We start from the raw sequence: 15,566 nt of genomic DNA on the forward strand, positions 1-15,566 counted from the left end.
CCCTCCGTCGTGCGCATGCTCAGTGCAGAACATCGACCCACTTGCGAGCGGACAGCCGCTTGCGAGTGGGTCTGAATCAGGCCCTAAATCAATAATCCAGCTCTGATATGTGCGGTTCATTCAGCCCTAGTCATAGAGGAGGGTTAATTACCTGTCCAGCTAGTGGAGCATATGGAAGTGGCGTGGAAATCGCCTGGGAAGCGACTTCAGCCTCAAAGACGCCTGGCTTATGCCTATCCTTTTCCTGAGGAACATTGTACTAAATGGGAATCGCCTCCGGCGGTGGACTCTCATGTGATGTGCTTAATAAAAAGTGCTACTCTACCTATGCAATCCATTTCTTCCTTAAAGGACCATGGATAGGAAGGTAGAGGAATGTTTAAAGTCAATGTATTCTCTTTCAGGAGCAGTTTCCAGACCAGCTATGGCTATCTCCTGGGTGGCCAAGGCTATGGAGTTCTGGGCAGGCTCCCTAGAGGAGTCTTTTCCATAAGATGCTACCACACTGGTGACTCGGGTGGGTAACCTCCGTGATTCGGCTAAATATATCACTGAGGTGGCTATGGACGTCACCCTTTTTATCCTCCAGGATTCCGGCTGCTGCGGTGTCAGCTCGCCGTTCCTTATGGCTGCGCTCTTGGAGAGCGGACGCGGACTCTAAGAAAGGATTAGAGTGTTTGCCTTATATTGGTAAGATCTTGTTTGGCCCAGACCTGGACACGATTGTGGATACGTTGGCAGCAGCTAAGTCTGCGTGTCTGCCTTCGGCATCTACTTCTTCAGGATCTCGGACCTCGTCCTCTCAGTCATTTTGGCTCCAGGGTAAGCCTAAGGGTCAGTCCTTTCCTAAACAGTCAGCCCTTAAAAAGACTACCACGCCCAAGAAGCAGGCCTGGAGTACCAGACGTCCTGCGGCCAAGTCTGATGACAAGTCCTCAGCCTGACGGGACGGGCCTCCCCTTGGGGGATCCCAAGGTGGGAGGCCGACTTCTTCAGTTCGCCCAGTGCTGGTGCCAGACCACAACAGACACTTGTGTAAGAGAAGTGGTCTCTCACGGGTACGCCCTTGCCTTCTGCAGAAGGCCTCCCCAGCAATTCTTCTGCACAAGCCCTCTGTCAGACAAAGACAAGGCATTACAAATCCAGAAAGTGATACAATCCTTGCTTCAAGCAGGAATTGTCATCCCAATCCCCTCTCCTCAAAGAGGAACGGGTTAGTACTCCAATCTCTTTCTGGTCCGAAAACCGAACGGATCATGTTGGCCTATCCTCAATCTCAAGTGCCTGAACAGATTCCTCAGGGTACCTCGGTTCGGGATGGAAACCCTCCGCTCAATTATACTGGCTAAAGAACCGGGGATTTTATGGTATCGCTGGATATTCAGGATGCATACCTGCATATTCCAATTGCTTCATCTCACCAAAGTTTCCTCCGTTTTGCTATACAGCAACAACATTTCCAATTTCGGGCGCTGCCGTTTGGTCTCTCCACAGCTCCTCGAGTGTTTACCAAAGTTATGGCTATCATGGCAGCCCATCTACGGCATCAGGGGGTTCGGCTGTTGCCTTACCTGGATGACCTCTTATTGTTGGCAGGGTCTCCAGAGGTACTTCAACACCACCTACAGCTGATAGTGTCTGTGTTTCAGGCTCACGGATGGTTGATCAATTGGACAAAGCCCTCCCTGACTCCATCTCAGAGGATGCTCCATCTAGGAGCTCTGTTGGATTCCCAACAGCAGAGAATCTTTCTGACCGCAAAAAAGATCTCCACCATGCAGACGTGAGTACGCAGATGCCTCCACAGTCACGGAGTATCGATCCACTCCGCAATCTCTCCAGGTAGAACGGATTAACCCATAGGCTAAAGGCACAAACGATGGTGGTGGTGCGTCTGTCCCTTGCCTGGCGGCTGCATGTCGCCTCACCAAGGGGCGCCTGTTTTGGTTTCCGGAATGGGTCCTCCTGACTACGAACGCCAGTCTCCGGGGTTGGGGCGCAGTGACACGTCCACACTCCTTTCAGGGGTGGTGGACAGCAGAGGAGTCGGTTCTACCAATCAACATATTGGAGCTTCGGGTGGTCTGCAGGGCCCTTAAGCAAGCCAGACTCATACTTCACGGAAAACCCGTGCAGGTTCAGTCAGACAACGCCACGACAGTGGCTTACATCAATCATCAAGGAGGAACTCAAAGTCAGCGATGACAGAGGTGTCACGCATTCTAACATGGGCGGAAGGCCATCTCCCAGTCATATCGGCAGTGTTCATTCCGTGGGTCCTCAATTGGGAAGCAGATTTCCTCAGCCGTCACGACGTGCATCCAGGGGAATGGTCTCTTCACCAAGAGATGTTTCAACTCCTAGTGGACAAGTGGGGCCTTCCAGAAGTGGACCTCGTGTTCACCAGGCTCAACCACAAGCTGCGAAGTTACGGGTCCAGGACTAGAGACGCTGGGGCACTCCTGGTCGACGCTCTGTCAGTCAGGTGGACCTTCCAGGTTGCGTACCTGTTTCCTCCAGTCTCCCTTCTTCCTCGGGTCATTCGAAAGTTCAAACAAGAGGTAGAAATGGTCCTGCTGGTGGCTCCAGCGTGGCCCAGAAGACATTGGTACTCAGATCTTCGGAGTCTCTCTATTGACACTCTGTTTTTGTTGCCTCAACGTCCAGACCTGTTGTCTCAGGGTTCTTGCCTCTACCCGAACCTCTGAGTCGTCTGTCTTTGACGGCGTGGCTCTTAAGAATTCCCTCTTAAGGTCCAAAGGTTTTTCCAGCTCTGTGGTCAATACCATGCTCAGAGCATGTAAACCGGCCTCTGCTCACATATATCACAGAGTGTGGCATACCTATTTTCAGGGGTGTCGTCCCAGGGGTTATGACCCTCTGGTATTTAAGATACCTAGGCTTTTAGCTTTCCTTCAAGCAGGTTTGGACCTTGGTCTCTTCAGACCTCTCCATTTGAAGCACTGGCCTCAGTGGATCTCAAATGGTTGACAGCTAAGACCTGTTTTTGTTCTGCCCATTTTTTCGGCCAGAAGTGTGTCAGACTTGGGGGTGCTCTCCTATCACTCCCCATTTCTGATATTTCACCAGGACAGGGCGGTCCTTCGGACTTGCCCTGGGTTCCTTCCTAAGGTGGTCTCTACTTTCCACATTAATGAGGAAATTATTGTTTCGGCCTTATTGGATGTGGTACGTTCTCTCAGGATTTATGTGGAGCATACCAGTTCCCTTCGGAAATCGGCCTTCTTGTTTGTCTACAGTTTTCACAAGAAGGGATGGCCAGCCAATAAACAGACATTGGCCAGGTGGATTCATATGACAATATCTGAGGCTTACACTCAAGAGGGCTTTCCTGTACCACCTTCTGTTACTGCTCATTCTACTTGGTCTGTGGGTCCTTCGTGGACAGCTCACCGTGGTGCCTCGGCTGTTCAGCTTTGTAAGGCAGCCACATGGTCCAGACCTTTTTAAGGTTCTATGCATCTGATACATTTGCTTCTCAGGATGCTTCCTTCGGGTGCCGGATTCTCCTGTCAGATCAGGAGCGTCTCCACTCTTGAAGGACTGCTTTGGGACATCCCCAAGGTCTCCCTGTGGAGCATATGGACCCTGAAGAAGAAAATGAGAGATCTGGTAAGGGAATCGGGTTCGATTCCCGGCAGCGCCTGGCCAACAAAAGTAGAGTTCCCGGCAGCGGAAGCCCGACAGCACTGGAAATCCCGATCGTCGCTAAGGTAAGTATAAAGTAACCTAACCTAACCCCCTAACCCTTCTTAGGGGTGCCTAACCCTAACCCCCCCCCCCCCAAGTGTCTAACCCCCCTCTAAGTGCCTAACCCCCCCCTTCCCCGGGGGTGGTGCCTAACCCTAAGTCCCCCCCGGGGGTGCCTAACCGTGACCCTCCCTCCCCCTAGCCTAACCCTCCCGGGGGGTGCCTAACCCTAAGTCCCCCCCGGGTGCCCTAAACCCCCCCCCCTCCCGCGGCTTTCCGCTCGCGGCGCCCAGCATCCCTTCGATCGCCTGTCTCCCGGCGTCGGGGAGATGACAGTCGTCTAGATATAAATGCCCGGCATTTCACCCTCGCCGGGATATGACAGTCGGGAAGCCGGCTGTCGGTATTAAGGCAGCCGGTTTCCCGATTGTATACCCTGGTAAGAACTTACCTTTGTTATCTCTTTCTTCGAAGTCCATAGGGTCCACAGGGCACCCACTCTGACGCTCCTTGCTTCAGATGGGCTTCGCTCTGGTCACCGGGTCACCGATTTTCCGTCTCCTGTGTGAGAATGTGATTCTTGAGTGTTCCAGACTTTCTTTTCTCTCTTTTATCCTCCTCCGGCCTTTGGCTTGTTACGAACTGAGGTGCCTCTGGGCCTGGGGGCGGGGTATAGGGAGAGGCCCAGTGCATGCTGGGAGAAAACATTAACTGTGTGGTGCCCAGATGTCCTTGCCATCGCCTAAACCCCAAGGTCTCCCTGTGGACCCTATGGACTTCGAAGAAAGAGAGATAAAGGTAAGTTCTTACCATATCTCTCATTTTTTATTCTAATTGAAAACGGCCCTGTGTTTGAAAAATGACAGTTAGGAGCTGATTAGTTGGTACTTTATCTCTGTCTGCTTTATTTCTTTCCAAGGCTTAGTGCATAAACTCCTCAATTTGAGTTCTGCCTGAGCCCTGCCTGCGATTCAGGGCTGGTGTATGTTTGCCATTTATTTTGCATTGATGGTTGCCATTTATATTCTAATGTGTGTGGTATCATTTTTACGTGTTACATACATGTTATTTATATAGCGCACACATATTCCTCAGCGCTTTACAGAGAATTTCTTACCATTCGCATCTGTCCCTCCCCCAGTGGAGCTGTATATTCCCTACCACATGCTCACACACATACACACTATGGTCAATTTTCTGGGGAGCCAATTAACCTACCAGTATATTTTTTGGAGTGCATATGTAATCCTAATCATGGGTGTATACTGCTCTGTGTCCTGCCTTCTCTGCTAACATGCACCATATATAAAGCCTCTTTGTTTCTCTTTATGGGGCCCATTTATCAAAGTGTATTTGAGGTAAAATCCCCGAAAACACCAGTTTTTGGGGGTTTCCCTCAAATACTAAGTATCCTCCGTATGTATTAAGGAGGGACTGCAGCAGATATCTCCGTTACCTGCTGTGATTCCTCCATTGCCGCTGGCAGCCGCATCACCCATTGGTTTCTATGGGGGATGCGATTCTGCCAAATTTACCAATATCCGGAATGCGAGGCACCTACGGACACACCGGGCAGCCCCCAAGCTCTGCAGACAGGGAGAATAGATGCCGGGCGCATGCGCCCGGCGTCTATTCTCCGGCAGTGACCGGGTCACCGCACATTTCTCCACCCGCAGGATACTACGACCCGCGGGTGAAGACGGCACCCGCAGGTTGTGAGGGCAGGGCGCTTTTTGCCCTCTTTCTGGGGGGCAGGGTGCTTTTTGCCCTCCAGAAGGAGGGCAGGGCGCCGCGCCCCGCTAAAACAGCCTAGCGGGAATGCTAAGATTATATGTCTCTCCATGATCCTCCTCTCATTAATTCTGAAGACAGAGGGGCTGATTCTGAGTGGCATGTAAAGTGGGTGTAGGTGCTGGCAGCCGCGGAAGCCTGTTTTACTGACTTACCTTATGCTAATACCAGAATTCATGGGGGGCTTGTGCTTCTGCAAGGAAAACCTCGGCTGCCCACTGATGTTATGCCAACCCCTGCAACCATCATTAGTAACTGCACTTGCACCAGCGCCATGCTAGGTCAGAAAGGGGCATCACTACCCAGTACGCACAACTCAGAATCGCAGTAGTCCTGTTTTTCTCCATTATAATTGTAGGTCCTACATGTTTTCAGAAACTTTCTTTCTGGAATTTCCCAGCAATAACAATCTTGAAAGAGAAAGAACACAATATGTAATGGGGACATTCAGCTTGGAGGGGAGAAACAAGAAAATGGCTGTCTTTTCTCTTTTTGTGTGTGCAAAATGAAGTTAGTACAATCCTACTCTAGGTAATATTACTGCCTTGGCAAAGAAACACAGGGATATTTTTCTGGAAAAATAGGTTCAGGAACTGTGGTACTCACACAAGTCAAGGTGGTTCTGTGCACTCGCATTGTTGCCGGCCAATTGTCTCCCAAAACACCCAATTTCACGGTATGACAGATCTGTCCGACCCAGAATAGGAAGGAAATACGCAAAAATTAGTAAATTCGTATCTGCGCATGTGCTGTATGCAAAGATTAGTTAGCTCCGTGCACAGACATCCATCCAACTCTGAATCAGCCCCAAAGTGAGCATCCTGAGGCTGCAGGCTAGTCAGTGAGTGGGTGGTAGTCTCTTCCAGCCAACTTTACTAGTCAACCAGGGGTTATCCTACTATTCTATGGGTTATCTTACTATCTGAGCTGCTGCTCTGATGTCATAATGTAAGCTGATCCTCTGCAAAGGCAAAGTGTGACCCCCCATGTGGTACTGAAGAACACGTATACATCTATGGGTTCCACATCTTGCAGAAGATGCTTATGTACTGTATGCCGTGTCCATCTTCTCATTATAGAGCAGGGGTGGGGAACCTTTTTTCTGCCGATGGCCATTTGATATATATAACATTATTCGCGGGCCCTGTCCAGGCCACGCCCCCTCCATGTGCTGTCACATAAGGGCGGGCCACAATCCCTGGTGATTACAGCAATGCACAGAGCATCCTGAGGATGCTCTGGGGAGCTGTAAGGGCAACGGTGTGACCATCTGAAGCTTCCTAAGGATGCCCCAGGTGGCACTGCTGCATAGATTCTGGCTGCAGGGTGCTATTCTAGTCACCCTGCTAGCCAGATGACGCTAGCAGAGAAAATCTCTGAGGACCAGACCAAATGATTCCAAGGGCCTTATATGGCCCCCGGGTCTGAGGTTCCCCATCCCAGTTATAGAGGGACACTCTAACATTTAATCGTACTTAGCAGCTTTATATAGGGACAAAATGGTACTCTAAGTAATGTAACAAGTTGGTTGACATAAATACATGGGATATTTTTACCCTACTGGAAACAAATCACATACATAACAAGCACAAGAACAAAACCATATTTCTGTTCTTTTTTTAGAGGAGCTGATTGTCATTTCAAAACACCATAATCTTATGTATCTTTGGACCTGATTGCTCCTACTACACTTGCATTACCAATGATTACTAATGCTGGGTATAAACTGGACAATATATCGGGGGGTTCAATCGAACGGCTGATATATATCATGAGCACGTCAGTCGTTCCCAAATATTGCGTTGGCTGTGCAGCACAGCCAATGGTGGTATATCCGCAAATATTGGCGCATCTGGCTGTGTGTATGGGCGGTATGCCGACCGCCCGTACACATGCCGCAGGTACCCGGCGGTGATTTATATCACAATTGGGCTGGCAAATTCAGATATCATTGCTGACAGTGCAGACACATCGGTAGAATGATTGGCAAGTGTGTATGCACTCGCCTAGCATTGGATTGTGCACCCAGCTTTAGATCTCGGTCCTTTTTCCTGTTAAACTCTAACCCTTAAATTTTCTATTGCTTCCAGTATATTTGACAAATATGTTGTAATGTACTACCCGTACGTTGTGATGCAATATAAAAAAATACAGTACATACTACTTAAATCCTAGAGCAAGTGTTCATTGCAAAAGAGGGGCACCATAGCCAGTACACTACAGAAACACTGTTGCATTAAGTATATATCTCTGATGGGGACTGACAATTTAAGGCCTCTTACTTAGCTATTAATAATCTCATTGTCTTCTATAAAGATATTCCCTAACAGAGAAAGGACTTGAACTCGCACAGAGATTGGAGGTTGCTGAGCAAGTGCTCGATGACAGAAGTGATGGGTGCAGACAAGTAGGTGACATCTCACCAGAAGAAGACATAGAGGATGCTGATAAAATGGCCTGTAGAGAAAGTAGTATCCCATTTACCCTGTAAGTAATCCAATATATTTTTACCTATTTCACGGATTGGATGTCCTCATTATAGGCATTGTAACCCTAGAACACACGTCGTATTACATAAGATGCTCTTATAACACTCGCAGACATAAGTTCCTATACTTTTGCCAGTACCTTTGGTATTTCACTACATGTGCTAAACTACTACATATAACTAAATGCTGCCTAATGTTCACTGTGATCAGCCATTTCTATCTGGGGGGAGATAGGCTGCAGTGCACAGGACAGGACGTCTTCTGTGTGTAGGATAATATAAATCTCTTTACATCTCATCCCAAATGAGATTATACTATTTAAGAGTACATTCATACAACAGGAGATGTGAACAGCACTACAAAGTAATGGCGATCTAATATTTATCTCCATAGCTGTCTTTAAATGAATTTTGCTCCAGTCATATATTATTTTTGTAGTCCTGTTTTTCTCCATTATAATTGTAGGTCCTACATGTTTTCAGAAACTTTCTTTCTGGAATTTCCCAGCAATAACAATCTTGAAAGAGAAAGAACACAATATGTAATGGGGACATTCAGCTTGGAGGGGAGAAACAAGAAAATGGCTGTCTTTTCTCTTTTTGTGTGTGCAAAATGAAGTTAGTACAATCCTACTCTAGGTAATATTACTGCCTTGGCAAAGAAACACAGGGATATTTTTCTGGAAAAATAGGTTCAGGAACTGTGGGAGGGGCTACTGGGGGTGGAGCTATAGAAAAACAATTATATATGCATTATATATCATTTATACATTTATATCATTTATACATATACTGTATATAGTGTTTAGAAAAGAAGGCACTCAAAAGAGCCTTTAAAAAAATACTTATCTTATCTTATGAGGAATACAATTTGGCCTGTCATACTTAATGAGAGGTTCAGGAACTGAGTTCCTGCTTGTTCCTGCTGAAAAATAGTACTGTGTATATACCCAGTTTGTTTGGGCTAATCTCTTGAACCACTTGATGGATTTTAATGGAGGTTTCACTATTCTATACAGCATTGGTTGAAGAAGGTTTAGGTGTATGAACCATTCATCTGTGACAAAAGGCAGCCGAGCAGTGACTATTTTAGTGAAGCAGTCACAGAAAAAAAATCTAATCTTCAAGTTGAAGTACAGCAGCTGCCCATAGTGCTGAAACAGCAAAGTGAGAGCCAGTCAGAGCTAGCATTGTACCCTGTTGCTTAGCAGCAACCTAGAGTGGAGAGGGAGTCAGGGACTGGAGCAGGATCACGTCTGAAGCAGGCAGAGGGTCTGATTCAGATTTGGGAATAGAGTAAGAAAGAGCAAGTAACTGTGAATCTTCAGTAACACCGTGCTGCACTGCAGGTGGGGCAGATTTTAATCTTAATTCCAGTGTAAAAATAAAGCTGTCCAGCATTTGTAGGCTACATGCAAAAGCAGACAGTATTTACCCTACATGCAAAAAAAAGTATGTATTTGTACCCCTTGCGTTGCAACATGGTTTGTCAAGGTACAAAGATACTTGCTGTATCTTACTCTATACCTAAATCTGAATCAGGCCCAGAGAGTGAGATACTGCCTTCAACGAACCCATGAAGATGGTCTGATGCAATCACAGTAGCCAGGAAGGAGCCAGGGGAGGCATAGCTATCAGGAATTTAATAAAAACAAACAACCATCGGAACACCATCAAATAATTTCCATTCGATGATGGCAAACATGGAACTGCCACCATCTAATGGTAAAAACACTGCCATCGTAACACAAACATCGATGGTTAAGTACCATCTGATTCCGATGTCCATCCCTACCCTGAACCTGCAGGCGGACTCCGGACACCACTCTCTCCACCGTGAAGTGCTCCCTCTCCAACGTGATGTTCCTGCTCAGCCACACACCCTTGATGAACAGGAGGCACCTCCCATAGAAGTCAGCGCTGCTCATCACCATATTTGGCAGCTGGGAAGGGGTGCGCATGGTGGCTGCAAAAATATGCACAGGTGCCCCAGGCCCGGGGACATGCTGCTGATAATGCTTATAGTAGCTGCAATACAAATCTCTCATCCATAATCCTCCTGCCCTTCCCAGCACATCCTATTGGCTGGGCCCCAGCCAGCTGCAGGGCAGCAGCTGTGGGGCTTGTGGTGACACTTTTGAAATGTGGAGGGCAGTAGTGAGAAGCAGAGGCCTGTGGTGTGATGCATGGGCCTGTGGTGAGATGCATTGGGAAGGAGTGAGAATCAGGAGGCTGTGATGAGATGCTGGGGACTGTCGTGACATGGCATAGGTTGTTATAAGATGCAGGGGGCTGTGGCGAGATGAAATTGGCTCCCGTGCAAAGCCGTGACTGGTCACTACCAACAATCTGAGAGCAAAATAGTGACTACATTGTTAAAATAAATAATCGTTCCCAATAGTTTTGTGTTTTTCATTCCAATTTTAATAAAATCACACATCAGAAGACCCACCAGAGTGCCCCTATTAACACTGCAACATCGGACACAGAGCCTCCCTTGGGCTCATGACGTCGCTAATTGGACCATGGAGGACTGGCAACAGGTGGTGTGGTCCGATGAATTGTCTTGGGCTGATGGTAGTGTTCAGGTGTGGGGCAGACCCCAGGAAGCCATGCAATCGTTGTTCAGATTACAATCTCCTTATGAAATATAAAAAATATGTATTGATACATAAAAATATCTAAGACAGGCCGGTATTAAAAGGAGGTATTGGGTGCGCACACAGAAATTAGTAAATGTGGACTAAGGGCCCGATTCAGAGTCGGGAATAGAGTAAGATATAGCAAGTTACTGTGCCTATTGGTAACACCATGCTGCACTGCAGGTGGGGAAGATATAAAATGTGCAGAGAGATTTAGTTGGGAGGGGTTTGTACAACCTGAAATCTAAACTGCAATGTTTAAATAAAGCTGTCCAGCATTTGTGGGCTACATGCAAAAGCAGCCGGTATTTACCCCATATGCAAAATAATGTATGTATTTACACCCCTTATATTGCAGCATGGTTAATCCAGGTGCACAGTTACTTCCTGTTTCTACTTCAGGGTCCATAGGGGGTCCACAGGGTTGACCTTGGGGTATAGCTGGATTTGGATCCACGGGCACCACGCAGTTACAGCTTTCACTGCTCCCAGGATGCACTTGGGTCCGTCCTCCTCTATACCCCGCCCCCGAGCCACAGGCACCTCAGTTTTAGTTGGTGCCCGGCCGGAGTCGAGTCACCCTGTCGCAGTGGGGCTGTTTATGACAGCCCCTAAGCTTTATTTTTAAGAAGATAGAAGATTTATTGTTTTATTTTTTACTCTTCTGAGCGGCAGCATCAGACTGTCCAGCTGGACGTCCACGCTGCCGCTCCTACAACCCCACTGGCGCTGCGACGCCAGTACTTATCTGGGGATCGCAGCGGGACCCCGGAGTCAGTACTAACGTGGCTCCGGGACCTCCCACTGACTGCTGCCGGGCTCACGGGGATTCAGGTAAGCCGCATGTAGCGATGTCAGCGCTGCACGCGGGGGTAATGCAGTCTCTAGCCGCCGGTCTCTGGGGACAGACCGGCGGCGCTAGTAGCGGCGGCGGGCTCCCTCCTCTGCAGGCACATCCCGCGCGTCCGCTGGACCACCAGGGAATAATGGCTGGAGGGGAACCAGCGTCCCTGGGGTTAATTACTAGCCAGGGGAGGCAGCCTTCCCTGGTTTAGCGGCTCCTCCCCTCAGCTCAGCGCGCCTTCTCTCACGTGTGCTGGCGTCGCTGAGCTGTTCTTCATGCGGCCACTCCTCCTCAGAGGTCTCCGGCGGCCATCTTCAAGGCTGTAACGCAGACTCCCAGGCGGTGCATGGACCGGTCCCCCTGTGTACCTCTCCTCTGCAAAGGGACAGTGTACGCAGCGCTATAGCCCTCCCAGACACTGAATCTGGGAGGTTGATTGTAGCGGAAGGTGCAGTGACTCAAATCCTTACTGCATTGTATGTGACTTTCGCTAGTGCTGATGTCTGTGACTTATTTCTAACTTACTGTCAGCTTGTACCTATCCCTTTCCTTTTCCATACGGCCTGACAGGTGTGTGGGGGAAGGGCTTTTTTCTGTGGACCTCGCTTGTATAAATCAAGTATTTGCGAGGTCGGTCACATACAGTTGTGTGCTGCACAGTTCCATATTGTGGGCTGTTTGTGTTGCATGCTGTGAGTGCGGAGGTGTTTTCACCATATTCCCTCTGGTGATACGTTTTCATTGAGCATTTCTGTATCATGTCTGATGAGGAGACTGAGCACTCCGGAGCTCCTGTGCTGTTTTCCTGCAGACGCTGTGCTGCTGGAGTTGATAGGGGGGATCTATCTCAGGATGGTCTGTGCGGGCGGTGCCAGCTGGTGCCTGGCCCCTCTGTGCCCTCTATTTCACAGGATCCTCCTTGGGCGATGTTTTCCCAGGTGTTGGCATCTATTGCAGACCGTTTAGCGGTGCCTGCTGCGGTGCCTGTTAGGGCGTTGTCCCAGCCTAACATCCCCCATTCCCCGGGTATTCCGCATTTATTGCAGTCTCCCCCCGGGTCTCAAACTGTGGGTCCTTATGCGGGGGTGCCTGTGTATGTCCAGTCCCCCCCTGTGACTCAGCAGTCGATGGTGCCTTTTCAGGGTTATCCTCATGCAGCGCCTCCACCTTGGGTGGATGTACTCTCCAGCTCTGTGCAGAGTCTGGCGGCCTCATCCTCTGTTTTTCAGTCTATGTTGCAGAGTGATTTGCCCCCTAAGGCGCCCAAGCGTCAGGTTGTGAGTTCTCTAACAGCGCAGCTGTCAGACTCGGATGTGTCTTCGGATGATGGAGAAGTTCATGAAGACACTGACTCTGACGCCACGGCCCAGGAGATGGAGACTAAATCTTCCATTAATGTGCCGGCATTGGTTAGGGCGGTGCGCGCTATCCTTCATATAGAGGATGATGCACCGGCCCCGAAATCTAAGTACCCGAACTTTAAAAAAGCTAAGGTTTTTTTAAAGAAACTCGAGTGTCTTTCCCTTGTCTGACCAGTTGACGGATCATATGGCGGGGGCCTGGCAGTTGCCCAGTAAGAGATTCCAACCACAAAAGAGGTTGGCATCGAATTATCCTTTTCCTAAAGCGCATTGCAGGAAGTGGGAAACTCCACCGGCTGTGAATTCCCACGTCACCCGCTTGATTAAGAGCGCTACGCTCCCATTACCGTCTATTTCCTCTTTGAAGGTTCCCACAGACAGGAAGGTCGAGATATGTTTGAAATCCATTTACTCCCTTTCAGGGGCGGTGGCGCGCCCGTCCATGGCCATCTCATGGGTGGCTAAGGCCATTGAGAGCTGGGCTAACGCTTTGGAGGATACTTTTCCAGAGGATGCTCCGGAGATCCAGAGAGCGTTAATTGGACAAATGAGGGATGCCGCTTCCTATGTAGGGGAAGCTTTGTTGGATGCTAGTCTGCTGACCTCTAGGGTGTCGGCTGCAGCTGTGTCTGCTTGTCAGTCCTTGTGGCTGAGGTCTTGGCGAGCAGATGCGGACTCTAAAAAGGGTCTGGAGGCATTGCCTTTTAATGGTGAGTTGCTATTTGGTCCGGACTTGGACAAAATAGTGGATACCTTGGATAAATCCAAGTCGGCCTTCCTTCCTTCAGGTTCAGCGCCGGCTAAGGTTCGGAGCTCTGCCTTTTCGGTCCTTTCGGGTTCAGGGTAAGGCCAAGGGTCAGTCCTTCCCGAGACATTCGGTGACCAAGGCTGCACCCAAGCCCAAGAAGCAGGCATGGAGTGCTCGGCGCCCTTTTTCCAAGCAGGAGGATAAACCTGCTGCCTGATGGGACGGACCTCTCTCTGGGGGACCCCAGAGTGGGAGGCCGACTTCTCCAATTCGCCCAGTGTTGGCACAATACCACCACGGATGCCTGGGTTCGAGAAGTAGTCTCTCAGGGGTACGCCCTGTCTTTTCGGTTCAGGCCGCCCCGCCAGTTTTTCTGTGCGAGTCCTTCTCTGGACAAGACCAAAGCTGTCCAGATTCAGGTAGCTATAGAATCTTTGTTACAAGCAGGGGTCATTGTTCCAGTTCCGCAGTCTCAGCACGGGACGGGGTACTATTCTACTCTGTTTCTGGTGCAGAAACCCAATGGTTCTTATCGCCCTATCCTGAATTTGAAGTCTCTGAACAAATATCTCAGAGTTCCCAGGTTCAGGATGGAAACGTTACTTTCCATCATTCTGGCGATGGAACCCGGGGATTACATGGTCTCCCTCGATATCCAGGACGCCTATCTCCATGTGCCCATAGCACCGGCACATCAGCGGTATCTGAGGTTTGCTATCCTGAACCATCACTGCCAGTTTCGGGCGTTGCCTTTCGGCCTTTCCAAGGCTCCGAGGGTGTTCACCAAGGTGATGGCAGTTATGGCTGCCCACCTTCGGGGTCAGGGTATACGGCTATTGCCATACCTGGACGATCTTCTGCTGCTGGCAAGCTCCCCGGAGGTGCTTCTTCGATATCTCTACCTGACCATTGCTTGTCTTCAAGCACACGGGTGGTTGATAAATTGGAAGAAGTCCTCTTTGATCCCATCACAACGGATGGTCCATCTGGGAGCACTTCTGGATTCTGGTCAACAAAGGATTTTCTTGACTCCGGAAAAGGTGTCCTCCTTACAACTGAGGATACACAGTTGCCTGAGCAGTGGCAGAGTGTCGGTCCATTCAGCAGTGAGAGTCCTGGGGTCCATGGTGTCGGCATTCGACATGGTGGAATTTGCCCAGTTCCATTCCAGGCCCCTGCAGTGGCAGATTCTATCTGAGTGGAACGGGTTACCTCATCCCTATCCCAGATGCTGGTTTTGTCCCCGGAAGTTCGCCGGTCTCTGGCGTGATGGCTTCAGTCAGCGCATCTCGTCCAGGGTCGCCCCTTTTGGATCCCGGACTGGGTTCTGCTTACGACAGATGCCAGTCTCCGGGGTTGGGGGGCAGTGACCGGCTCGTTGTCTCTTCAGGGCCGTTGGCCGGCGGAGGAAGCCGCCCTTCCCATAAACGTTCTAGAGCTGCGGGCGGTGTACCGTGCTCTACTGTCGTCAGGCACCGTTCTTCACGAAAGAGCAGTTCAGGTGCAATCGGACAACGCTACCGCGGTAGCGTACATAAATCACCAGGGAGGGACTCGCAGTCGAGCTGCAATGTCAGAGGTGTCTCAGATCCTGGCTTGGGCGGAGTGCCACCTTCCGGCAATCTCGGCAGTCTTCATCCCGGGAGTCCTCAACTGGGAGGCAGACTTCCTCAGCCGTCACAACGTGCATCCCGGGGAATGGTCGCTTCACCCAGAGGTGTTTCAACTTCTCGTGGACAAATGGGGACTGCCGGAGTTGGACCTGATGGCCTCCCATCACAACTGCAAGTTGCCCGTGTACGGCTCAAGGACAAGAGATGCAGGCGCAAGCCTAGAGGACGCACTGTCGGTGAAATGGACGTTTCACCTAGCGTACCTGTTCCCTCCGATCTCCCTGCTACCTCGGGTACTCAGAAAAATCAAACAGGACGGGGGCACGTTTCTGCTGGTGGCTCCAGTGTGGCCCAGATGTCCTTGGTAC

At 49.8% G+C, this 15,566-nt stretch overlaps 1 protein-coding gene across 6 annotated transcripts in view; it reads left to right on the forward strand.

The window, feature by feature from the left end:
* The window catches only part of MUS81 (MUS81 structure-specific endonuclease subunit), a 200,623-nt gene that overhangs the window by 157,508 nt on the left and 27,549 nt on the right, over positions 1-15,566 (forward strand). For all 6 annotated transcript variants that reach the window (XM_088468346.1, XM_088468350.1, XM_088468348.1 and 3 more), the window contains exon 8: positions 7,819-7,989. In XM_088468346.1, coding sequence (XP_088324472.1) covers positions 7,819-7,989 — 171 coding nt within the window. The remainder of the gene's footprint in view (positions 1-7,818; positions 7,990-15,566) is intronic.

This window comes from Taudactylus pleione, unplaced genomic scaffold (assembly GCF_031769625.1).
Source record: "Taudactylus pleione unplaced genomic scaffold, aTauple2 ptg000085l, whole genome shotgun sequence".
Taxonomy (NCBI): Eukaryota; Metazoa; Chordata; class Amphibia; order Anura; family Myobatrachidae; genus Taudactylus; species Taudactylus pleione.